Raw genomic sequence first — 26,405 nt, 5'->3', positions numbered from 1 at the left:
TTGGTGGAATGACAGGATTGGAGCAGCTGCACACTGTTGGGAACTGTGCCATTAATTTGCGGAACATATCGCTCAGGATTTTTGGGCTACATATGTGTTTTTTTTTGCATAACTATGTTTTTTTGTTCATTATTTTGAATGTGTTGTGTATGTTTTGCACCTTGGCCCCAGAGGAACCCTGTTTCATTTGGTTGTATTCATTTATTGTTGAATGATAATTAAAATTGAACTTGATTTGATTAACTCAATGACTAAATGTTAAATCTTTATTCATCTCCATAGATGCTGGCTGACCTGCTGAGTTCCTAAGGCATTGTGTGTGTATTGCAAAATTAAACGTGCTGCATTTATTGAAATTGTTATCATTCTTTTTAATTAATTAATGACAATCCATTTTTGATTAATCAAAAAATAAACACCTATTTCCAATCTAAATATTCCCCTTTTAACTTCTCATCCCTCGTTTCCTTTTTCACATGAGGTAAAATTGAATATCCTGAATATTTTACCATTTTTATTCTCTCATTTAGTCCCCAGAAATTATTGCTTATGCAATTAATTACAAAAGTTTAATTTTAACACATACAAAGATACAATATGACCTGTATTAATAAGGATTATCTGTTCCATAGCTACACTGATAACATCAGCGCGTCATTCCTTGAATTTCAGTGCACATTAATCTTAATTTAATCGACTGTTAACTGACTGGTCAGAAAAAAAAATTTACTTGACTGGAATGCAAATGCTAACCAATCCTTTGAACTCATTTTAAAGACAGAACCTGGAAAATTGCAAATTAAAAGTCATGGGTTAAGTATAAAGTAATAGTTCTCTAATTGCGTAACGGAGCTGAAATTAAAACACGGATAATCTATAACTTTAACTTAAAGGCCAATTCTGCTTTCTTTTTTTCTGAAGGTTCTAATTGCTGTTGAGTAAAGCAAGATCCACTGGTGTAGTGCTCCATTCTGTACCTCAGCTATGGAATCATTCTTTTTGTGTCAATCCAGATAGAGAGAGTTTATTGATTATCTAACAGCTTTGAACAAAGGCTGAATATTGCATCATTCGAAAGCCAGTCCTGTAATTTACAATATGAATCACCAGACAGTTATACTGAGGTATGTAATATCCAGAACTGCATCAGGTGGTCAAGCAGCAATCTTTTTGACCTTATGCTCAACAATACAACTGTCACCGGCTCATGAAAACATTCACAGAATTGAATAACTTAGATTGGTTCTTTATAAAGAAAAACTTTTCCCTCTGCTGTTCTTTACCACTATGTCAAAAGGTGGAATAATCTAGAAAAGACTTAGCAGCCCAAGGATGGATAATGAGGGGAAATTGTTCAACAACAGAATTCTATGACTCCAGTCGCAGATCATTGTCAAACCAAGAGCCCAACTTGGTGAAGAAGCACGATACCAGCAATCACACAAACTGAGTGGATGGGTCCTAACAGCATCGTCAACAGAGCTCTATGAAGAGGGGTTTCTCACAGGTCAGCAGAGATTATTTAAAAAGAGAGCTTTGTGGGCATTTGTCCATTGTAGAGGGCCTATCACCAGTGTCAACAGAGCTCTGCGAACTATATAAAAGTAACAGAAGGGATAAGCAGAGCTGCCATCAGTGGAGCAGCCATTGTCTGGGGTAGGCCAGTGGCAAGAGTAGAAGCAACAGGCTTTGGCTCAGAACAGGATTTGCCTCTGTGTGAAGCGTCTGTAAAGGTTTCCTCCTTGTTTTTTTTTCCTCTTACTGTACTATTTGAATAGCTGTGGTGCGCTCTTCATGCCTGATGTTGGAGAACTGGGAGACCCTGAGTCTCTCGAGGAACTACACTTGTGTGAGGTGCATCTGGCGGCAGCTCCTTGAAGATCGTGGGAGGGATCTGGAGCAGTAACTGGATGACCTTCGGCTTTTCCGGGAGAGTGAGGAGATAATTGACCAAAGCTACAGGGAAGTAGTCACCCCAAATAGCTGGGTGACGTCAGGAGAAATGGAAATAGAGCAGAACACACCTGTGGCCATTTCCCTCAAAACTAAATATACTGCTTTGGATACATTTGTGGGGGGGGGGGGGTGACCTCCCGGGAGAAGGCCACGGTGACCAGGTTACAGGCACCGAGCATGGGTCTGTGGTGCAGATGTGAACGAGCGAGAAGAAGTGAGTGGTAGTGATAGGGGACTCAATAGTGAAGGGAACAGACAGGAGAGTCTGTGGACGTGAACAGGACACCCGGTTGGTATGTTGCCTCCCAGGTACCAGGGTCAGGGAGACTCTCAGGTCTGAAATAGTTTTTGCATGCTTAATCAAAGTAGAAAGAACCACTCTATTTTGAGGGGCATGATGGTGGCAGTTATTGTTGAGCTGTAAGTATGTGTGAGTGAGTTTCCAATAAACACCATGTCTGAGGCTACCATCTGGTTTCTGTTGTATTAGAAAGTCCAGTAACAGGAAGCAACAATTCTTCTCCATCTCCATTTTAAATTGAAATCTGGATGTATGCTGTTCAGATGGTTGTTGAACAGTTGGAGTCCCTGGAGTCCATGAAGGTGTCATTGATGTCTCTGAAGAACCATTGGGGGCATAAGGGCGATGAAGTCAGAGCCCTCTCCTCAAATCCTCCATATAGAAATTAGCAATTGCTAGTGACAAGGGCGATTCCATTCCCATTCTGTTCATTTGTTCATAGTGGTTCTGCTTATAGAGGAAGTATATTGATGCAAGTATGTGTTCAAAAGGTCAATGAATCAATCCTTGACCGCAGGAGGATCAATGGAAACTCTCGTGAACAAGGACACCACACTCAATGCCTCAGGAACACCTTCTTCCCCTCTGCCATCTGATTTCTGAATTCCGAATTGACATTGAACCCATGAACACTACCTCACTACCTTTTTATTTCTATTTTCTGCACTACTTAATTATTTCAACTATTTAAAATACATATGCCTACTGTAATTCATTTTTTTCTATCTATTATGTATGGTATTATACTGCTGCCTCAAAGACAACAAATTTCATGACATATGCCAGTGATATTAAACCTGATTTTGAATGATAGCCAAAAATATTGACCAGTTTCAATTCCTAAGGCACCCATAGCATACATGCCAACTACTTGTCAATTCAATTAAATTCTGTATAACAATAGGAATATAATGATTGTGGGGAATATAAGGAAGACTATGGGCCCTGGAAACTTGCTAGCTACCAATGAACCAGAAAAAGACTTGCCTTCAGCAAATCTGTCACATAATATATACTTAAAATTTAGCCCATACTGTGGTAGATTGCTTTACTATGTCTTTCTCACACAAGCTAAGTAAATATAATTTGGCCAGTTACATCCCCATCATCTTCTCTGATCATTGGAAAATCTATAGAGAACCATAAATAGTCATTAAGTCATGCCTGCTCAGAAATAACTTACTCAACAATACTCATTTCAAATTTGGCTCCAGAATTTATTGTGACCTTGATACAGAAAGGAGAGCAAAGCTAATAAAAAGAGTGATGGGAATATCTTCTCTTAATATTAGTGCAATCCTTAAGTACGTATTACACTAAAAGCCCTGGAAGAACTGAAATCAGTGGGAGGAAATGGAACTCTTCCAGTGGTTGGAGTCACATCTAACACAAAATTGTCACGGTGTTCTGTCTGTCATCATTGTGGGACAGTCATTGCTGCAGAAGTTCCCAGGGAGCATATTATTATTCAACCATTTTCGTGAATTTCATCTATTCTCTCCACTCATTTAACAGTCAGCAGCAAAGACACTCTGATATTTTTGCACTGTTCAATAATGTTCATGACTTCTCAAATAATAAAACAGTCCTTTGGACTTTCTAGCACAACCTGGACAACCGTAAACTGGGCTGAAAAGCAGAACTAACATTTTCACTACATAAATGGTGAGGCACTGCAGAATCAAACCATCTCTCCTAGACTTTCACCACCAGCAAATACCCCACATCAGTTACCATCAATGTCATGAGAGTTACTGGATCAACCACACCATTTCCATGGCTACACAAGCAACACAAGATCTGTAGTGCACTGCAGAAAATTATTCATCTGCAATCTGCACCAAGTGAATCATGCATGATGAAATATTAATTCCCCACATGCAAGCAGTCAAAATATTCATGAGGATTGACATAACTGAATTGAACATTTTTTTATGATTTCAACTGTCACTATATAAGAATATAAATCATGGAAGTGGGGAAAGATCAGCCACTTCTGGAACTTGCTCAACCATTGAATAAGGTCTTAAATGATTCAATCTTTGACCTCAGGTCTACATTCCTGCCTGATTCCCACAGTCTGAAAATCAATTTTGCCTTTATAAACTTAATAATCCATATATGATAGCAAATGTTAACAACTTTCTACAGAAGAAATTTCTCCTCATCTTTTTTAAGCAGCTAACCTTTTTTCCATGAAAATATCCGGTCCAAAGATAAACTTATGTTTCCTTTGACCTATGCAGTGTCTGTTTTTTTCCCTATAATCTTTTAGTTTTAAGGCCTAGTGGAATGGCAAGATGGAGATAGGTCAAATGGCCTAATTGTGGACCGGACTCATTGGGCCAAATGGCCTAATACTGCTCCTATACCTTATTGTCTTATGGAGATGCATCTCTACCAAAGGTGCTGTAAGACACTCCTTCCTTCTACTACCCTGCAGGTCACCCTTGGGAAAGGTGTAATTTCCACTTGGGAAATTCTCTAATTTCCTAAAGAAAAAAGATATAAACTTAAATTTGAAAGATCGACATAGAAAATTGCTTATATATTAATTCACCCATCTTAGGGAACTAATCATAATTTTGTACAAAGGCACATCAGCACAAAGACACAAAATTAACCCAATCTTCAAAAAGCTCGAGAGAAATGAGCTTTAAATATGACTCTCTTCACCATCAGAGAAAGCTCAAAAAGATATTCAGGAAAACACTGGGAACTTTCTCCTGATCCTTCATAGAAATTAAATATTCACTAATGATGTATCACTATCATTGTGAATTTGATGCATTACCTAACCTCGAGCATACTCTACAATCTACTATTAGTTAGATCTTTTGCCCATGATCAATAAAATTGAGCAATAAAATATAAACAGTTTTTACATTATTGGTAAACTTTCTCCTGTGAAAAATCATCCATACTTAACCTGTTTCAGTATTTTATAATTATCTTTTACCACAGTCTTCACTGCTTATTCTGACATATTATTCTACACATTACGATGGTACACAAGGATGATCCCAACCAAGGACTATGGGATGAAGTAAGATTAAACAAGTTGAGACACTTCTCTCCGGAATTTAGAAGAATCAGAAGCAATCAAAATGAAACAAGTAATTTTAGTCAGGATAAATATCGAGAGGATATTTTCTCTCATGGAGTAGTCCAGAACCAACAGGCATTGCATTAGAATAAAGTAGTGCAAATTTAGAACTAGCATATAAAAAAAATCTTCTAATCTTATTCATGCATCTCCCTGAAGAAGATGGCAGAGTCTGTCATCAAAATAACAGTTACAGTCAATGCCTGGAAGCCTGAAAAGAGTTTATTTGTCATACATGCCGGAAAAGCACTAGATCCTTTTTCATCTTCTAATCTTCTCTCAAAGGGCTGTGAACCTTTCAATCTCTTTGGCACAGAGAGCAGTGGGGCAAAGCACCTGTGTGTATTTAAGGCTAAGATAAATAGATATCGAATTAACAGGTGAATCAATAGTAATGGAGATCGGGAGGAAAGTAGATTTAAAGAATATCAGATCTGCCATGATCCAGTTGAATGATGGACCAGATTAAATGGAGTTAAATAGTCTATTCCTGCTCCTTCTGTTCTTAGGGTCTTTACTCTGGGTTTTAACAAAATTAGAAACAGTGCAGATAGCCAAACATATATCAAGTTCAGAGATGTAAAGGTTCGAATAGAGAAGTCATCATGTATATCCAAGTAATCATTAAGCATTAGCACATATTGACCACTGCCAACTAATAGATAATGAACTTAGATGTTGTTTTAAGTCCCAGAGCAACTTTAAGGACAAAACAGAATGAAAACATTGCATGCTTTTGTAAAGTATCAGAAGTAACATACTGACAATAAATATAGTGGGACATCTGCACTGACTCCTGGGAATCTTCGGCCCATGATCACTTCAAGTGGAGAAGGAGAAGGAAACTGTACTCAAAATCCGGAGGTCATGAATTAGGACAGCATGGAAAACCTGAACTTGGGGCAGGAGCGTCACACTTCATAAACAATCCATCCATCTGTCCAATCATGCATATCCTAGATGAGTTTCCACAATGGCTTCATTAGCCATCTTGGAACTCATGAAGCTGAAGTGAAAACAAGCCATCTTTGATGCCAAGGGAGCTCCCTGAAAAGAAGAAATCTACTTTATATATTTTAGAGATCCAGTTCCTTGCAAAACAGCTATTCAAATCTTCACTGCATCACAAGTTCCGTAGACCAGGAAGGCTCCCTGCACAGATTGTGTGGCAGGTTAGTCAACTCTATCAGGTTGGTTGTAGGGCAGCTTCATTGAACCACATTACTCCAGCTCTTGTCAAAAGTAAAAGCAAGATATTCATTCTGATGTGAAGTGAAAAAATGTAGATGTCAGATGTGGAAGGGACAAATTTTACACCCCAGGGCATGCCTAAGGTCTTCCTATATGAAAGCAATTTTCACCTTGCCCTGATATCGCTTCAATTTGATTTCTGTCTTTATCCATTTGTGCTTCTGTGAGACACTTTGTCCCATTTCTCCATTAAAGACAACACTATAATTATTATTGTTAACTCCGTCAGCAATGCCATCAATTTTACTGTGACTTTAACCTTTCAAGATCAATCCTCTAAGTACTTACAATCATTGTATTTGTGTGGGGAGTTAAGCAAAGGCTATAAAACTTTGAAGTCAGGTAAAAAAAAATTCAATAGCTTTATACGGGTAATATCTGTGGCGCTCTTGCTCTGTGCTTCAAACCAGTCATGGGCAACAATAGGTGAAATCAACTTGCATACATGAATATACTTATGCTCCTTTTTGCATCAATAAATGTCTACAATTCAATCAGTAGTCTGCATTCATTTTTCATCATCACATGGAATACAAAGCATAAGAAATAGATGGTGCTTCAATTAAATTTATAATTTCATTTGATGCAGTCAAGTGTACAGTAAACAGTATCCTTACTCTTTATCCAACCATGTCCATTTTTCATTACTGTCAGAGTGCAACAATACACTGCAAAGTGGAGTAAGCTACAACTATGGCTTTAAGAATTAAATGGGCAATGCATCAAACATTAACATTAACATTCTTCTGTCTTTTTATTAAATACTGACTAGTACTAAGATCAACTGGGAAAACATCTAACAGATAAAAGCTTTGGATTCTGGTGATTTTGTGATCCAGTGTTTCTTCAGAAGTCAAAAATAGAGCTTACTTAGAAAGTGAGTAATTGTAACTATAGCTATTTTATTAGGTGTTCACAGCAAACTATGGTAACCAACTCACTAAGGGAGAGAGAGAGAGAGAGAATGTGAAGGAGGAGAACAAAGAAAAGAGAAACAAAGAAGCTCAAACACGAAAGATAACTAGACATTCCATGATAACAAATAGCCTATGGAATAACCAGGCTCCAGTGGTGTAATACCAGCTGTAGGAAAACTAAGAAACTTCTAGAAAAATACAGTATCAGCTATTCTACAATTACTGGAAATTCACTGAACAATCACACGTATATAGGTGATTATATAATCACACATATATGAATTACAAGCAAGCGTGGAAAAAGTCAAACTATGAGGAGCAAATATCAATATTACACACACATCTAATAGGATCTAAAAACACTGCAGATGGCAATAATAACCTTGATGTTTCCACATGGAGTAATTTCATGAAATTATCCCATGTGCATTTTCCAAAAAGGCTAAAGTAACTGTTGTGAAATGGGAGATTGAAATTTATGTGAAGGTATTGAACATTTGATTAGTGAAGTTTATAAGTTATTATGACCAGCAGCGTCAGTGGGGAAAGTCAGCATCATATTTATAATAAGAACTCCATATTACGTTATTCCAGGGAGATCTGAATAAGTTCAATTCATGGAGCACTTTAATAAATACCTCAAGTGCAACCAAATAACATATAACACAACATATTTCAAAATAAAAATTACATATTTTACTTCTATGTGAATAGTTCATATGTTTAGTTACTTATCCACACTTTACATGTGTTGCTTGGACTCTCTACTGAAAAGCATGTAGTAACACCACCCTCCTTTGCTTTTGCTCTCTCTTTTCTAGGAGCTGGCTGTACTTGAACACCTCAACATGATCTCTCAAGCTGCTGAGGTGCTAACCTCAATGCTGCTGCCAGAAGGTAGGTAACAGCAACTAGACAGTTGTTCCCTGAGGAGCAGGGGGGTCATAGATACAAGCAACTGGTTCAGAACTATATCGTTGATGGCTTCATAAGGAATAGTGTCAGGGTCGTATTCCTGTCATTTCTGAAAGAAATGTTACAACACTCATTTTAACAGATGGGGCTGTGCTGTTGGCAAATTTTCCTCAGGATCTAGTAAAAAGTGGCCAACCAGAAAGTTATGATAATGGGTGCGCCAAAGTGTGGTTTGATTCAAGCAAACCAGGTTTTAAGTGTTAATTTATATCAAAACCTGGAGGTTTTCATAGACAACAGCTTGAATACAGTATTATAGGACTATGTGAAAAAGTACTTGAAGCTTGTTTCACCTTCCCTCAATAAGATGCCATGGAATTTAGGAAATTTGTTCTAACTATTTGCCTTCAAAGCTCATTAACATAAAACAAAAGGACTAGTTGCTATACACAAGTAAGACTCGGGAACTATTTGTGAAATGAATATGAGACATGAAGTCAGACCCCAATAATATTAGCAAGTTCCATTCCACACTGCCCCAATGCTGGATCTCTTAAAGGAAAAGCTATTTGTGGCAAACTAACCACTTTGCAAAGCACATCCAACAAAGAGTTGGCAGTTAAAACGCCTGCTTTATTTGAAATGATAGTGTCAAAAACACCATGAATGCAAGTTTCTTGTGTAGGTCCAACCTTCACATTGAGGAGATGGAAAATACTGCTAGAATGAGCTGATTTAGGTTTGAGTTGGATTGTCCAGTTATTTAAAGATAATTTGATGCTTATGTTAATTCAGTTACAGGTGGGAAACCAGATGATATTCAAAATGTGGAATTACCATTTATAGGGAAGCAATAAGCGTTCCTGCTGTGGCCCAGTAAAAGGCATTAAGGTTCTGTCAGCTGTGTAAGTCTAGGGAAGAGAATCCCTGGCCCCGCTAAATGGGTGTGAGATGTGAGTCTATCACAAAATCCCCATTTGTGTGGATGCTGTGTGATGTGTTACCCTGTTACAGATCAATACCACAAAATAACAGATGTACACCACATAAAATTAAACAATTTAGCTTTATCATTCTTAATTTGACTGCAGGGTTACAAAAAGAAAAGGGTCCATTTTAACAAAACAGTGCTCGAGTTGGAGCTCCTGGTTTACCCTTCGTTCTCCCCGGGCTTCGTCGGGTCATGCCTCTGCTCTGGCATATTGTCTCTTCATCTCCAGCCGAACAAAAGACCCAGATCATGTCGGTGTGAGGCACACAGCTTGAAATACACTCCCCTCACTGGACGGCTCACATTCCAAAGCACCCGCTATCTATAACCATAACCCCAACACTGCTTCTACAGAAAGACCATTACTTTATCAGTGAAACCTTTCCCAGGGTGTTACACACACTAGTTGGCTATTGAAAACTCTGCTAACTAACATACTCCAGACATTTATTGGACATGTAGCAAAGATTTTGTCTGTGCTCTTTAGTCAATTGCTAATCAAATACCCTTCTTGAAGAGAAGAGACAGAAATAAGTTCTCCTTGAGGTCAAGATACTTGAGATTATATAGCTGACAATGAAAGCTTGAAAACAAGTCAAACACAACATTGGTAAACCAACATCCTAACCAGAATGGACAGCAGTACACAAGGTTAACACAGATGTGTAGCTAATCTGGATCATTAACAAAATCTAGGCAGATGCACATGAAATTGTTTTTCTTTTCATTTTGTTCTTGTTAGATCTATAAGCAACAATTTGAATGGATTATGGACACAATAACTGCAGGACAAACCTTGTCAGTGTTTTGACAAGGACAGCTGAGTAATCAAAAGAGGCCTTGAGTAACTTAATAGTTTGTTCTTAGATTATAGGACCATAAGACATAGGAGCAGAATTAGGCCATTCAGCCCATTGAGTCTGCTCCGCCATTCCATTATGGCTGATCCCGGATACCACTCAACCCATACACCTGTTCTCGATGACAAAATTCCAGTGATCAGATGATATTTTGAAGAAATGAAGAAACATCTAGGGACTAACAATAGAATTATAATGCATTTAAGATGCTAGTATTCATAAAATAATACTGATACACATAAAATTAGCTCATTTTACAGAATCTTTCCAGAAAAATAAACATGCTAAATTCACATTATCTAAGATAGTCTGTTATGATGTATAACAACAATAGTGATGTTTTACGACTCCAGATATCTTATGATTCCTTCTGGGAAACAGTTTTTGGCTACAGATTTAACTCACCAGTGGGGGATGCTTCCAGAACATGGCCAACGTACGGTCCTTCCCTGAAGAGGGGTTTGTTATCATTCTGATCGATAATAGTGATATACAGGGTGGCTGGTCCCTCAAGAAGTTTTCCACTGGGATCAGTAATTTCGACTTGCAGCTATTTGAAGCAGAGATGGATTGAGTGAGTTAAATTACTACAGTGACAGAAGCATGTGCCAAAAATCTTTCACATCAGCAATTTTCTTTCAATAAGCCCCAGGCTGGGTTAACAAGTTAGTCTCCTGGGAATTCCACCAGATATAAGGAACAATCTAAATGTTTCTTAGCTCACAACAAATCAATTCACACTTAGATTGCACTTGTCCTGTTTGCAATTGGCTGCATACATATGCAGAAAAAATACTTTCCACTTATGGCATAAAGGTCTACCAAACGTTTGTGTTTGAGTTTATATTCCTTCCAGCAAAGAGGGCCAATTGAATTGGAAGCAAGATGGCTGCAGAGCATTACAGGAGAGACACAGAGAGCATTTAGTATGTTGTGTTTTTCTTTTTTAGTGGGCTTTTGAAACATATTCCAACTAGTCCCATTCCTCTCACATTTTTCCAATAGACTTAAAATTTCTTTTTCAATATTCCATCTAATTTCATTAGGCAAGTAATGAAGGGATTTGCTGCCACCATGTTCTTAAGCTTAGCCAAGTCTTTTGGTGACATGAATGAATGAACCCTCTTACAGAGACATTAACACTTATCACCATCTCTGTTAAAAGAGCAGAGTGAATTATGTGATACGTGTATAAGAAAAAGTCAATGATTTGGGTTATCATAATGCAGTACTTCTAGATTAATGGAATGATCATACAGATCACTGTTACTTATTTTTTCTCTCTTGAAATATCAAGACACTTTCAATCTGAACTACTGATTTAATAACATTCTCAATTTTAGTTCAGAAATTTCTGAGTTCAACCTTCAGTCTGAGGCATCCTTTACTGAGGGGTTACAAAACTGAAGGAGGCCTTCACATAAGCTACTAAAGTGCTGAACGTCGGTATTCTGGTGGTTTGGCACTCTGTGAAGGAAAACAAGGAACTTTCTTAATGAAGTGACTCAGGTTCCTTCCTCAATCAAGGCTGTCAACAGACTAAAGGAGAGAAGTCATTTTGGACTGATTAATGAGCAGTACTGTGCTTGCAATATGTTGCTCAGTCAGTTCAATTGCAGTGTGCTTTCACCTATTGCACCTCCACAGTCAGTACTACTGATGCAGAATGTCACAATACTGTCAGCGGTGATCTAAAGGTGATTTCAAGGAGGGGGATCCGAGAATAAGCTGGATGAATTTTGCTTTCTGAAGCTCATCTTTCATTCTTAGCTGCAGGAACTGCTGACAAATTCTGAGAAAATATAAGCCCAGTATCGGCCTAAAACAGTTTAACTTGTCTTTTCCAGGGGGTTTCTTTATCGGGAACTGTGCCTTAGGTTAATATGCAATGTTAATATGCAATGCATCTAATACCTTTCACAATGCACACAAGACAAGTAATGAAGAAAAAGGAGCTGAGAAATTTAACAGTGGCAGAATTCATTCACAGACTGAGTGCAGGCTCTCCCGCTGCTACATGTTAAAATGTTGCACCAATTTTAAGCCAAAAAGAAAAAAAGGAATGGACTCAATACAACAATAATGTCTCCATTTGTGTCTTTTTGTTCCATTTCCTGCACGTAAGAATTGCTGGGTACAATTTAAGGCCATTTTTGCTTATTTTCAGTAGTGATAACATCACAAAAGCTAAATACTAGCAGTTTGGAAAGAAGTTAGTAGAGAAAACAAAGCACAATAGAAACACTGGCTCTGATTAGTTTAACCATTGTAAAAAATGTGTTTGAATAATTAACTGAATATTTTGAAGCTTCATTCCATAATGCTACCATAAACCTTTAACACTGAAACTACTTATTATTTTATTTTAGTTATTTCCACAGGCGTATTCCATGAAGTTTATTTTCCCTTTAATTTTTTTTAGGAACTGTTCAATGAAACCTTAAAACAAATACACCTTTTCATATGGGAGCCACAGAATGTTTGAAAGCTGCACAGAATATTGAGAACCCAATTACTATATGATATTTAGAACCCTCTGGAAACCATATTTTTATTATTATTTTAAAGGTAGGATCGAAACTTCTCTGTGCATAATTGTCTCTGGGTATTGAAAGCAATTTACCCTGGCATTCCCATCATGATAGGTCATACTAATCACTGATGAATAGTTGGAGTTAAAAATATTGCTACAATAACATTACTTTCCATAAATACATATTTGAGGAACCTGTTGCAATATTAATGGAAAAATCAAATGATAATGACCTCAGAAATATGCAATTACAATAGATTGAATCACAGCAGGGAAAGTCACCAATCAAAGATAAACATTATTGAAATGAATCTGCTTTCCTCATGCTTATGCCCAGACACATCAACCAGAATTTTCAAGTTTGCTGCTGCCTGTTTTCCAGTAAATACTATCAAATGTCAAATAAATTGCTATTGGGCTTCCAGACCGGTACAGGTATCAAATTTAACTGATGTTTCAATGACAAACTCTGCCATCTTCGTCTGGGATGATTCTTGGGCACGTCTTAGTCCAGTGGTACTTATGCCCCTGCCATTCATCCCTCCGGGTATAATCACCACCCGGACTAGACATGCCCAGGCATCATCCCTGATGAAGATGGCAGTTTGTTATCAAAACCAGGGTTAAAATCAATACCTATACCCAGCTGGAAACCCGAGAAGAGTTAATTTGTCATATACACTGGGAAAACAATAGATCCTTTTCCACTGTCAATTGTGTTTTATTGGGTTCCTGTCAGTCTCAATCTTCTCTCCTTCCATCAAAATTTATATATAAGCAGGCATGGGAGTGTAAAGAGCACTGATAGATGCAAAGTATATTTAAGTGGAGGGAAAATAAAATCTTTGCTCTATTTTATGCTATTAAATTTTTTTGAAATTCATTTGCAAGGCCTCACACCAGGGATGCTAGTGGATGCTCAAATGCTTCTTTTTTTTCCCATTGGAACTTGCGAAACTTCTCTGAAAGATTAAAAAAAGTGTCCACCTTTCTCAACGGAATTCTGGAGTGATGCTCAGTGAACAAATAGATGCATTTATAGAACTTCATGGGAATGTTTTAAATTTTAAGAGGCATAGATAAGGTGGATAGGCTTTTCCTCAGGGAGGAAGAGTTTAAAACAAGGGATGAGAGCAAAAGATTTAAAAGTGACCTGAGGTGAAACTTTTTCACACTGAAGGTGGTGAGTATATGGAATGAGCTGCCAGAAGAAGAGGTTGGGGCAGATACAATAGTATCATTTAAGATAGGTATATGGAAGGCCAGACTTAGAAAAATATGGGTCAAATTCAGGAAACTGGGACTAGCTGGATATACACATTATTTGGTATGGAATGCTTGAGTAGAAGGGCTTGTATTTATGCTGTATTGCTCTATGATCCTATAACAAACAGTAAAAGGAAAGATTTGAAATTACCTGGTAACTTTCATGGATTCCAGAAATTACAAAGCAAACAATGAAGCACATTAAGTGACATGGGTATTCTCTTCTATAAATTCCAAATCACTGGAGCTAAATTTGTGATCACAAGGACAACTCCTCTGATAGAGCAGTTTGACGCAATTCTCTGCTGAAGTGACCACCTGGATTCACTTGCTCTTTACATGGGACTTGAACCCAAAACCTTCAGTTTCAGAGTGCAGAGCCTACATTCTGACATCGCTGACCACAGAAAAGCAACAAGATCTGTCGAAATCCGGCATGAAGTGAAAATCTGAGTTCATAACAGTACAGAGTCAACTTTCTAAATGTCAATGGCGTTTAATATTCTCCAACCTTATCCTTATATCGGTCCATGCTGCATACTCTAATCCAAAATAGAATCCTTATATCTTGACTGCCAAGATATATTTCTCTTTGGCTGGACAACCTTGATCTCCTAACGATGCAGCAGTACTTCAAAAACTTGTTGTTGCTACCGTACCTAAAAAACCTCTCTTCTACTTCTGTTAATGCGAAAAGAAGCAGAAGTATTCCTTCTCTGACTGTGGTCCTCTGAGTCATAAATAAAATGCTTTCTTCCTCAGCACGCCAGTATCATCATTATCATTATGTGCCATGACATATGACGAAGGCGATCATGTTCCCATGATTGATCCTGGCTAATTTTTCGACAGAAGGTGTTTGCCATTGCCTTCTTCTAGCCAGAGATTTAAATAGGATACCTGTCTCAGAGTCTTGCCTTTCTTAAAGTTTTGCCTTTTCAAATTAATGCTGAACAAGCAAGATTTCCGCTAGCTCAATGAATTGGAATTATGATCTCAAACTTAAAGAGGTAAACATAAAGAGTGAGTTCAGATTTTAAATGACCAAATAGTGTGGGAAATTCTGAAAAAAAAAATCGTTTTTTAATCAGCAGTCATATGACTGCATGTTTATTCTTGTCCTGTGATTTGCAATGTTCTAACAACTTAAATGTTCACAGGGAAAATAAGTACATTACTCTGTAATTCAGAGGCTATCAAATTTATTTTTATTTAGTGATATAGTGTGGAATACGCTCTTCCTGCACACAGACCCAGCAAATCAATTTAACCCCAACCTAATCAATGGATAATTTACAATGACCAATTAATCCACCAGGTAGATTTTTGCACTGTAGGAGGAAACCCACGCATTCAATAGGGAGGATGTATAGACTCCTTACAAATGACACCAAAATTGAATTCTGAACTCTGATGCCCCAAGCTACAATAGGGTCACATTAACCACTATGCTACCACAGTAACTTGTAGTAATAATTATATCTAGCACTAGATTTTAAAGTATAGGTTCTATTCTCTATCTTATTATCATAACTTTTATGTATCTCCCCTACCCTTGCTTTTACTTAGAGCTTGCAAAAGCAACCATATCGGTGCCTTTTAAACTGACATATCTGTAGTGGGCAGCAATAAATTTCCCTCTCCCCCCCAATCCTCCTCATGCCACATCTCAATCTGAATTTCTCACATCTGATTGCTGCCGTGACCACATAATAGTTTTAACGATCATTTTTGCTCCAGATCTTTTAACTCCCTTGTCCAATGCCTCCATTCAAAAGGTTGTGATTCCACCTGCTAACCAGACCCACAGCAATTCCGCCACTTGCAAGGTTATCTCTATCTCAACACCTCCTTCTTCTACGACCTGAAAACTTTGTGATTTCCTGCATATACTTCACAATAATGCTGCAAGAATAAGAGATGTCAATACATGCACTAAGTCTGGAAAATGGAGCATAATGCTGGAAAATATGGTTTTGTCTATTTTGGAACGAAAAATGAAAAAAAAAGTGTTATATAAATGTTGAGAGACTGCTGAGCTCTGGGATGCAGAGGGCTCTGAATGTATTAGTTTATAATCTACTAGCCTGCTTCTCCAACTTCAGTTAACCTGTTTTCACTGTCTGTGTCAGTACCAGCAGTACCAGCCACTTCAGGTATAAATCATAAATCAGTAATACTGCCTTTTATCCACTCTCCATTGCAACAGTCTGGCCAACTGGCATGTCCAACAGCCCTACATGTGACACCCCTTTGTCTCTGACTGCCATTATCAGATATTTCCACTGTCCTGACCATTTGTCTTCCCATCTTCTCTGCATCCTAAGATTAGCCACGTTTCTCCTTCAATAGATACTTCCAGACCTGCTGAGAAACTCCAGCATTTTCAATTGAGAGAAACTGGATGAGCAAGCAGATAAGAGTTTATTGTAAATGAAGTGAAATGCAGAGATAAGGTTTCAGTCAGATCAGCTACAAACTTATTAAAAATCAAAGAAGATTTGAGGGCCCAAGTAGCGTACTTCTTCTTTGAAATCCTATCTAAGCATAGGCTTTGTGTGAAATGAAATTTTATGGAGGGAGCTATAGAAACAAACACGACTTGGTCTTCTGAACGCCTACAATTTTAACAAGGTTTCCCATGCAGAAGGATATCTTGTCCCTGAGTTGGTTATGTTTTTTGGTGTTTTCATAGTAAATGAAAAAAACAATTATTTGCCAAATACCAGTGAAGATATCTCTCTTTGAGAAACACTTACACATTTCTGAAGATATACTGTGGAGAGTATTCTAACTTGCCACATCAATGTCTGGTATTGGGGTACTGCACGGGGGGGGGGGGGGGAAGGTGTGTGTGTGTGTGTGTGTGTGTGTGTGTGTGTGTGTGTGAATGTGTGTGTGTGTGTGTGTGTATTTACTGTAATTCAGTTTTTTTCTCTCTATTATCATGTACTGCATTGTATTGCTGCTGCAAAGTTAACAGATTCCACGACCTGCCAGTAATATTAAACCTGATTCTGATTCTTCATGCGTATTGTTCTCCTCCAGTTTATAATTTTACTATCAATTTGTAGGATGAAGTAGTAAATGATAATCAATGTGTTAATTGTTACTGGTAATAATACTGCAGCAATTAGTCGAACAATAAGAAACAAAATTCCCAGTATTATGGAAAGTAGTTGCTGGAGCTGTGGGGCCAATTTAACTTGCTGTTATGAGAAGTAATTATATTTTGCCACTTTAATGAACAAAAATGCTTTAAACTGACAATATTAAACCTTCAAAGCAATAATTTTTGTAAAAGGACTTATTAAAGTTCTTTTAACCCATTTATATTGCTATTTAATTTAGTCCAACACTTCTTAATTTTGGTAAAACAAGATAACCCTGACCTGCATTAGTAAGAAATGCTTCAGCTGTATGCACTGTAAACTTGGACTCATAATACAATACAGAATGTCTTGTCTCTATGCCATGTGGATACAAACCCTACCATTGAAGTTACTTATGTTAACTTCATTGAAGATAACAGTGGCAATCATCACAACAATTACATTTTTCTCTTTAATAATTCAGCAATTTAAACTTCTTTTCTCCAAAATAAATCTATAAAGTATGTTAGAAAATATTTATATTAGCATTTTCATTAGATCTTCAAATCATACTTAGATTGATATTTTATCAGTGTTTTTGTCCAACTTAGCTCCCAGCAGAGCATTCTACCCAATTCCGGCCTCCTTCCCTTTATTTCCATTAAACCATAAGACACAGGTGTATAATTAGGGCATTCACCCCATCTAGTCGATCATGGCTGATTTTTTTCCCAACTCATTTTCCCATTGTAAATCTTAACAATCAAGAATAACCAGTATTTACCCTATATACATCCAATGACCTCGCCTCCACAGCCCTCTGTGGTAGTGAATTCCACAAATTCATCAATCTCTAGCTGAAGAAATTCCCCCTCATCTCATTTCTAAAGGGGTAGTGTTAAGAAACTGCAAGGGTAAAAATACCCTGATGGGAGGTTTACACGGGTGTCCAAACAGTAGATGGGATTTTGGGTACAAGTTACAATAGGAGACAGAAAAGGCATGCAAAGAAGGGAATGTTATGAATGTCATGGGGAATTTCAATATGCAGGTAGATTGGGAAACCCAGGTTGGTGCTGGAACCCTTGAGAAGGAATTTGTAAGAGGGCCTACTGTTATGAAGGATGAACAACTCTGATGGGCAGAAGGGTACAGAGTTGCCCATATTCCTCCCCCCCCCCACCTTGGGAGAATCACAAACTGCTACTATTACCATGCTGCTAGTGAGACAGAAAGAGAGACAAAGGGAAAACATACTGGGTCTGGAACGTCTGCTTCAGATAAGGGAGAGATAACACTGGAAGAGAGAGACTTGTTGACCCTCCATATTATGACTCCTGAAAGACTTATGGCTCCGGAGAGGGCTGTTTACTTGGTACCATTCTGTTCATTAAAATTCCTCAGTGGACAGCCGGAGTGGGCTGGTTTGATGGACTAAGCCATTCAAAACTGATTGACACCTGAGACCCCGTGAGTAGGAATAAAAGTGAGGTCTGGGAAGACACCCCTCAGACACACCAGAAGACACACTATTGAGCACTGTCACGTTTTGGAACCCACGTGAAGGTGTGGGGCATCGGAGACCGAATGAAGGATCAGTCAGTTTAACTCACAGTGTTATAGCAGGGCCGGTGGGGGCTTGCGTGTGTGTGTCCACCCTTGCCTGGGTGACGAGTCCACCACAGAAGAACGGTTTTCTAGCTGAAGGACAGAGGGGTCATACCTGAATGGCCACAACACATTGACGGATCAAGAACATAATGGAAGGTTTGTCTGACTGTAGCTGTCACTGTTTTACTGTTTGTTCTCTCCCTCTCTCTCCAACGATTAAAATACAAGAACCAACAACTACCATGTATGTATGAACTGCATGTATGAACTGAACTGAACTTTATACTCACATATGACAATTCATTATCCCCTAGACATCAATAGAGCTTGTTTATTATTGACTATTATTATACCAACACTTTTAGGTTTAGTATTGCTAACGTGTATTATCTATATATTTGCATTGTTGATATTGATTTGTATATTTTACTAATAAACACTACTTGAAAATAGTACCACCAGACTCCAACGGATTCTTCTATCTTTGCTGGTCAGACACCCAGTTACGGGGTACGTAACACTACGAGATGGATTTTTAGAGTAGCTTGAAGTTGAACCCACTAATAAAAAGGTAATGCTGGATTGGGTGTGGTGTAATGAACCATATTTGATTAGAAACTTTTAGGAAACAGTGATCATTATATGATAAAATTCACCATGCAGTTCGAGAGAAGCTCAAGTCAGATGTATCAATATTACAGTGGAGTAAAGGCAATTACAGAGATATGAGAGAGCAGCTGACCAAAGTTAATTTGTAGGGGACACTAGCAGGGATGAAGGCAGAACAGCAAGGGTTGCAATTTCTGGGGGCAATTTGGAAGGTGCAGGATAGATAAAGGGCAAGGTTTAAGTATTCTAACAGGAGGATATTGACTGACAAGGGAAGTCAAAGACAAGATAAAAGCAATAGAGATGGCATATAATATAGCAAAAATTAAAGTGAAGTCAGAGGATTGGGATCATTTTGAATACCAACAGAAGGCAACTAAAAAGGAATAAGGAGAGAAAAGATGAAACAAAGTTAAGCTAACCAATAATATAAAGTAGGATATGAAAAGATTTTTCTCTTAGATGAAAAGAAAAAGAGAGATGAGAGTGAATATTGGATGACTGGAAAATGATTCTGGAGAGGTAGTACTGGCAGACAAATTCAATTACGTATTTTACATCAGTCTTCACTATGAAAGACACTAGAAGTATGTCAGAAATTTGAGAGTGTCATGGGGCTGAAGTGAGTGTAGTTGCTATTACTAAAAAGAAGGCGTTTTGGAAACCGAATTGTCACAAGGTAGATAAGTCACCTAGACCAAATGCACTACTACCAAGGGTACTGAAAGATGTAGCTGAAGAGATCATAGAGACATTAGTAGTTATCCTTAAAGAGTCATTAGTTCTGAGATGGTTATGGATGACTAGAAAATTGTGAATATCATTCAACTCTTTAAAAAGGGAACGAGGCACAAAAAATATAGACCAGTGGTTGGGAAGATCAGGAACACTGGGAAGACAGGCTAACTGGAGTCTATCATTAAAGATGAGGTTTCAAGGTACTTGGAGGCACATGAAAAAATTGGCCAAAGTCAGCATGGCTTCTTTAAGGGAAATCGTGTTGGCAAATCCTTTGGAATTCTTTGAGAAATGACAAGCGGAAGAGACAAAGGAGTGTCAGTGGATGTAATGTACTTGGATTTTTAAGAAGGCCTTTGGCAAGGTGCAGCACAAGAGGCTGCTTAATAAGATAAGAGCCCATGGTATTACAGGGAAGAAACAAGCATGGATAGAAGATTGGCTGATTAGCAGGAGGCAAAGATTGGGAATAAACGGGGCCTTTTCTAGCTGACTGCTGGTGGCTCATTGTGTAACGGAGGATCCGTAGGTTGGAAGTACTTCTTTTCACATTATATTATAATGGTATTGATGTTGGAATTAATGGCTTTGTGGCCAAGTTTGTAGACAATACAAAGCTAGGTGGAGGGTTGGGTAGTGTTGAGGAAACAGGGAGTCTGCAGAAAGACTGAGGCAGATTGGGAGATTGGACAAAGAAGTAGCAGATAGAATGTAGTTTAGGGATGTGTATGGTCATGCACTTTGGTAGAAGGAACAAAGGCACAGACTATTTTTGAAATGGGAAGAAAATTCAAAATCAGAGGTGCAAAGGAACTTGGGCATCCTTGTGCTGAATTCCATAAAGGTTAACTTGCAGTTTGAGCTGGTGGTAAAGAAGGCAAATGTAATGTTAGCATTCATTTCAAGAGGACTATAATGTAAGTAATGCTGAGGCCTTTGAAGGTCACGATGCACTTGGAGTATTCTCGGAAAAGGTGTACTAGCAATGAAGACGATCCAGAGGAGGTACTGAAGAATGATTGTGGGAATGAAATGTATGGGGAGTGATTGATGGCTTTGAGCCTGTATTCACTGGAATTCAGAAGAATGAAGGGGGAATCTCATCGAAACCTATTGAATGTTGAAAGACCAAGATGACTTGTATGTGGAAGGGATATTTCCTATAGTGGACCAGAGTCCGCAGATGCAGAATAGAGGGACATCCATTTAATACAGAGATTAGGATACATTTCTTTAGCCAGAGAGTGGTGAATCTGTGGAAATCTTTGCCACATATGGCAGTGGAGGCCAAGTCATTGGATCTATTTAAAGAAGTAATTGATAGGTTCTTGATCAGTAAGGGCATTAAAGGTTACATGGAGAAGGCAGGAGAATAGGGTTCAGGTTGATAATAAATCAGCCATAATGGAATGGCAGAGCAGATTCTATGGGCTATATGGTCTAATTCTGCTCCTATGTCCAATGACTAAAATAGGTGCAGTTGAAACTATTATCCTGAGATCTCAGAGGAAAAACCTGAAAAATTATATTGAATTTTGAGAGGGATAGATAGAATACATAGTCTTTTCCCCAGGACTGAACTGTAAAACAGAATGCAAAGGTTTAATGTGAGAGGGGCAGAATTTAGAGGAGTTGTGTAAGGCAAGTTTCATTTTCCCCACATAGAGAGTGGTCAGTCCTTGGAACACACTGCTAGGGGAGGGAAACAACATTTAAAAGGCTTTTCATAGACATATGAACAGGCAGGGAATTGAGGGATCTGGATTATGTACAGACAGTTGGGATGGTCAGCACAAGCCTGGTAGGCCCAAAGGGGCTGTTATGTTGCACTGTTCTACTAAAAAAGACACATTCTTTAAGATTTAATAATACAATGCTAAAGTTGCTGTGAATGATTCAAACTCCTCAAGTGCTTGATTTTCTCACAGCCTCTCCATTCTAATTGGGGCAGTGATGATAAATTCAAAGACTTGCTATCTGGTTCGCATAAAAATCTTGTAAATATTAACTCTTCATTGCATGAAGTCAAATGAATTTTTAATGACACAGTAAGCTATTATTACTGCTTAGGAAACTTGCTGGTCTTCCAGAAATAGTTTTGTGAATGAATTTTAATTATTTAATGTAAGTACTTAAAAAGTAATTTATTTTTTGTTTATGTTATTTCAGCTACTACTGCGTTGATTCCATTTCAACTTCCACTTTAGCCATTTGTATATAAAGTTTTGCAAAAGGTTTAAATATTAATTAAAATATTTCTTTTCATATTTGCTGTCTTCTGCTTGATGACATAATAGCTGGTAGACAGAAAGGCTCACTTTGACATGATGAAGGATACCCTAAGCTTTCGCAAATAAAATGATGTGAGGTGTTTTAAATTTAAGAAAAGAACAGCACATTTATTAAACTCCAAAACCTGAACACAAAGCACACTGAAAGTCTTCTACTTAATAACATCATGTTAGACCAGCCTCTTAAAGTGAAACCCAACTCAAATGTGGTTGTGAATTATGTACACCAATTACATTACCTCACAACACCAACAAGGAGTCAATGCTGTAAGGCTTTTTAATGCAATTTCTTTAAAGTCACTAGCAAGTTTAATTGATTCACAGATGCAAACCAAATCTAGATTACATTCTGCTTCATCACAGGAGCATCTGACACCAGACACTTTCATTTTACACTGTAAGGACAAAATCTAGAACAGGGCTACCCAGAAATATCCAGATATGAAATTATTTAATCAAATATCAGGTTGTTAGAAGAGGATAAAAATCTATCAATATATTAAATAATGTTAAAAAGAATTGAAGAAGAAAAATTAATCAACAGACCGACAACACTGACAAGTTCTCGAATATTACTGTATTTGTTTCTCTATACATTTCAATCTGATTTTCCAATGAAAAACGTTCATCCATTCAAATCAATGTCAGTTCTTTTTTACGGTCTGCATTTTTTCAAGTTGAGGAGTTGTAAATGGATCTTGAGTCTTAAGCCAATGTTTCTCATTGTCGTTAAACTTGATGCTACATTGATAGGTGGTAACCATTACTTCTACTATGGTTTAGCTGCTTCTTAAATGATGCTTATTTCTCTGTCATGAGGCTTTTATAATTACACTTTTTGTATGCAAGAACAAAGTTCAGCATTGTAACTATCAGAAAAAATGTCAAATTAATGTTTCATCCAGATAAATCAACCCTTCATTAACTACTCTTTGACTGCTCGGAAGACATCCAATGCATAATTTAGATATGATGGTATTCATTAGTCATTGTTAATAACCTTTGTGGGCAGATGAGGAGATCCATAATTTTATTGAGAGCAGAATTGCTCTAATTTATCATTAATTTTTAATTATCATCTTTTAATACTCGGGGCACTACAAGCAGTTGAAATCATAATCAATTATAAGTAAATTATTGAATTCATTTTCATAAAGGAACAATAATAATTTGCTCATTTTGCCAATGAATTTTGCTTTTCTTTTTTGCTTTTACATTATTTTAAATTTCTGGTTCATAAATGAAAATATCTGATATCTAACTATTATTAAATTTAATTTTTGAGAAAATGATTTAGCGCACAGACTTAATTTATCCAATGTTACATTTATTCTGAAAATGATATACCTGGTGTGGATTATCTAGTCATTAGAGAATGGTGTGCTTATGTGAGCTTTTCTCGATTACTTCCAATTACACAGTCACTCTCATAGGCCCAGGTTTACTCTTCAAGATAAGTAACAACCACCAGAACAGAAAGAACCCGTCATAGAGAATGGGCTGTGTGACACAAAATCTCCTTTTGCAAAAAGATTTGCAATCAAACACTCTCTGTCAGCAATCTGTGACATCCAGACAGAGTGAGGTCATCAAGCAGGCTGAGCAATCAAACAGACAGAATTCCCATTGGCAGCAAATAAAGAAGGGAAAATAGCTATTTAAAAAACTAACAAAAATTGATTTAGTCAGCAATCAAAGTAGCAAATAATTTGATTTGTTTTTGAATTGTAAAATCATTGAACTGGCAAATATTATTCAGAAAGAATGACAATCTATACATGTATAATTAGTTTTCTTAGGTAGAGTGATGTTATTCAGCAGTAATTGATTTACTGTTAAATGCTCAGTAGCACTTCATTCAACAAGTCAATAAGTACAACTTTTTTCTTACAGAGAAATTGTATAAGAAGTTGAAGCTTTTGTCAAATCACTAATTCTACATTGATTGAATTTCCAAAATTTGCAATATTTCAGCCTGTGGAGAAGAGTATTGTTGAAAGCACTTTCTGGATTTCTGCATTTTACTGCACGCATGCAGACATCAGCATATGCAATTTCTCTTGCACAGGTTCCCTGATGGTGAATAACATTTTCAGCAATAGTTACCCCCTGCATATTCCGGACCATAATTCAGGCTTTATTGCAGGATGAAGTGGAGATCTATTAGTTCTTCAAAAAGTTATCAATCTCTTGGCATTCATTTTAGTATCCTGTTTAAGCCATTAACTCAAAGAATATCAAGTTTTCACTTGATCTTTGGTATTTAACAAACATTATCATCACAGGGTCCCTCTGGATGACACCTGGCTCTCTTGACTGAAGATTGTATATTACATCTTTTTACAAACTGATTATTCCCTAAACTATAAATGTTATAATCCAGATTTGTTTTAGGCTTTTTATTAACATTGCAAGCTACTTATTAAGTCCTGACACCCCAAAACATAATTTTGATATTCATCGCAAAGTATTAAGAAAAATATACCTGTCTCTCATTGCCTTCCTCATATTTACAACATGACATTTGTTTTACAACAGTTTTGGTACCACTTGTTCCCACAGAATCCTCTCGTTAGTTTATCAGCTGGAGATGTATAGCTACCAGCACATATTTACCGTGGATTCAAATGAATTATTTAAGTTGGTATATTTTTCAAGTTGAAACAGAATGTTCATTTACAAAGGAGCCATCAGATCTACTCTTCAGTTCTCTGAATTTCATTTCAGACTTAGTAATAGACTAAGACAACTGCAATGCTCCAAAGAGCACTATATGAGGTCATCCTTATCTTCGGCCATTAGGCTTTATAATGAGTCAACCTATAGCTGGGGAAGTGATGATGCCCTCCTGTTAGACTGTTCGAGGTAACTTATTTTTTATTCTTTCTTACTTCTCTTCTGATATTTGTATATCTGTGCATTTGTAATGCTACAGTGAGAGTGTAATTTCCTTTGGGATCTATAAAGTATCTATCTATCTATCTAAAGGTTTTAGTCTTGTATGTTTTTACTGGGCAAATTAATGTATCTGATCACCATTCTTTTCAAAGTAGTACAAAACAGAGGAAGGCCATTCATATTTCTTGATCACATTCTGCAACATTCAATCGCATCATGCTGATTTCCACGTTAACTTCACCCATCTTGCTTGGTTCCATGCCTTTCTGTATTCTGATGCACAAGAGACTTCAGATTTAATGGAGTCATGAGACTACAGATGCTGAAATCTGGAACAACAGGTAATATGCTGGAGGAACTCAATGGAACCAGTATCATCCATGGCTGTAAGAAATGGTCAACATTTCAGTTCAAAACCCTGAAAATTTTAAAACCAAAATGTCGACAGTTCCTTTCTTCCCATGGATGGTTCTTGACCCAGTTTGTTCCTTCCAGCAGATTGTTTCTTAGGATTTGAATTATTCGCAACAGCAAATATTGTTATTTTTGTGCAAGTTCTACAACTTGTGGAAGATAATGTTCCTTGACTTAGTTCCTAAATGGAATAGCTTTGTTTTTTTTTTCAAGTTTAGTGTGCTTCTCATTGGCCACAACAAGGAAAATGAAATTATCTGCCTACACAGCAATTCTGTTAAAGATCTTGAGAAACTATGAAATAAAACAAAAACCAACATTCAGGGATCTGTGAGCTTAGTTTAAGTTAAACCTCTTTTCATTTCTGAGCTTTTCCTAACTTTACTAATATAGTTCTACATTTTTTCACCAAGAATCACTTTTTAGTGGAATAGCAGATGTTGGAACTACTGAAGATATGAGGCAAAAAATGGGTTAAAGCTTCACGGTAGTTTTACTCCATTGATCTCAGAAATTAATTCTGTTTCTCTCCATGGATGCTGCCTGACCTCTTGAGAACTTCTGGCATGTTTTAATTGATTTCAGGTTGGCTTGCTCAGAACTGTATATGATTGGCTCAATGTCCTTTAACCAGGGTTTTATTGGAGTATAGTCCT

The 26,405-nt window shown here is 37.3% G+C and overlaps 1 protein-coding gene across 1 annotated transcript in view; it reads right to left on the bottom strand.

Annotated features, from left to right (window-relative positions):
* The window catches only part of cdh13 (cadherin 13, H-cadherin (heart)), a 1,114,907-nt gene that overhangs the window by 522,972 nt on the left and 565,530 nt on the right, over positions 1-26,405 (bottom strand). Inside the window, exon 6 of the mRNA XM_059993490.1 lies at positions 10,703-10,847. Coding sequence (XP_059849473.1) covers positions 10,703-10,847 — 145 coding nt within the window. The remainder of the gene's footprint in view (positions 1-10,702; positions 10,848-26,405) is intronic.

Source organism: Hypanus sabinus, chromosome 17, assembly GCF_030144855.1.
Source record: "Hypanus sabinus isolate sHypSab1 chromosome 17, sHypSab1.hap1, whole genome shotgun sequence".
NCBI classification, from domain to species: Eukaryota; Metazoa; Chordata; class Chondrichthyes; order Myliobatiformes; family Dasyatidae; genus Hypanus; species Hypanus sabinus.
Note: the sequence above shows the minus strand (reverse complement) of the source record. Positions and strands in the feature narration are given on the sequence as shown.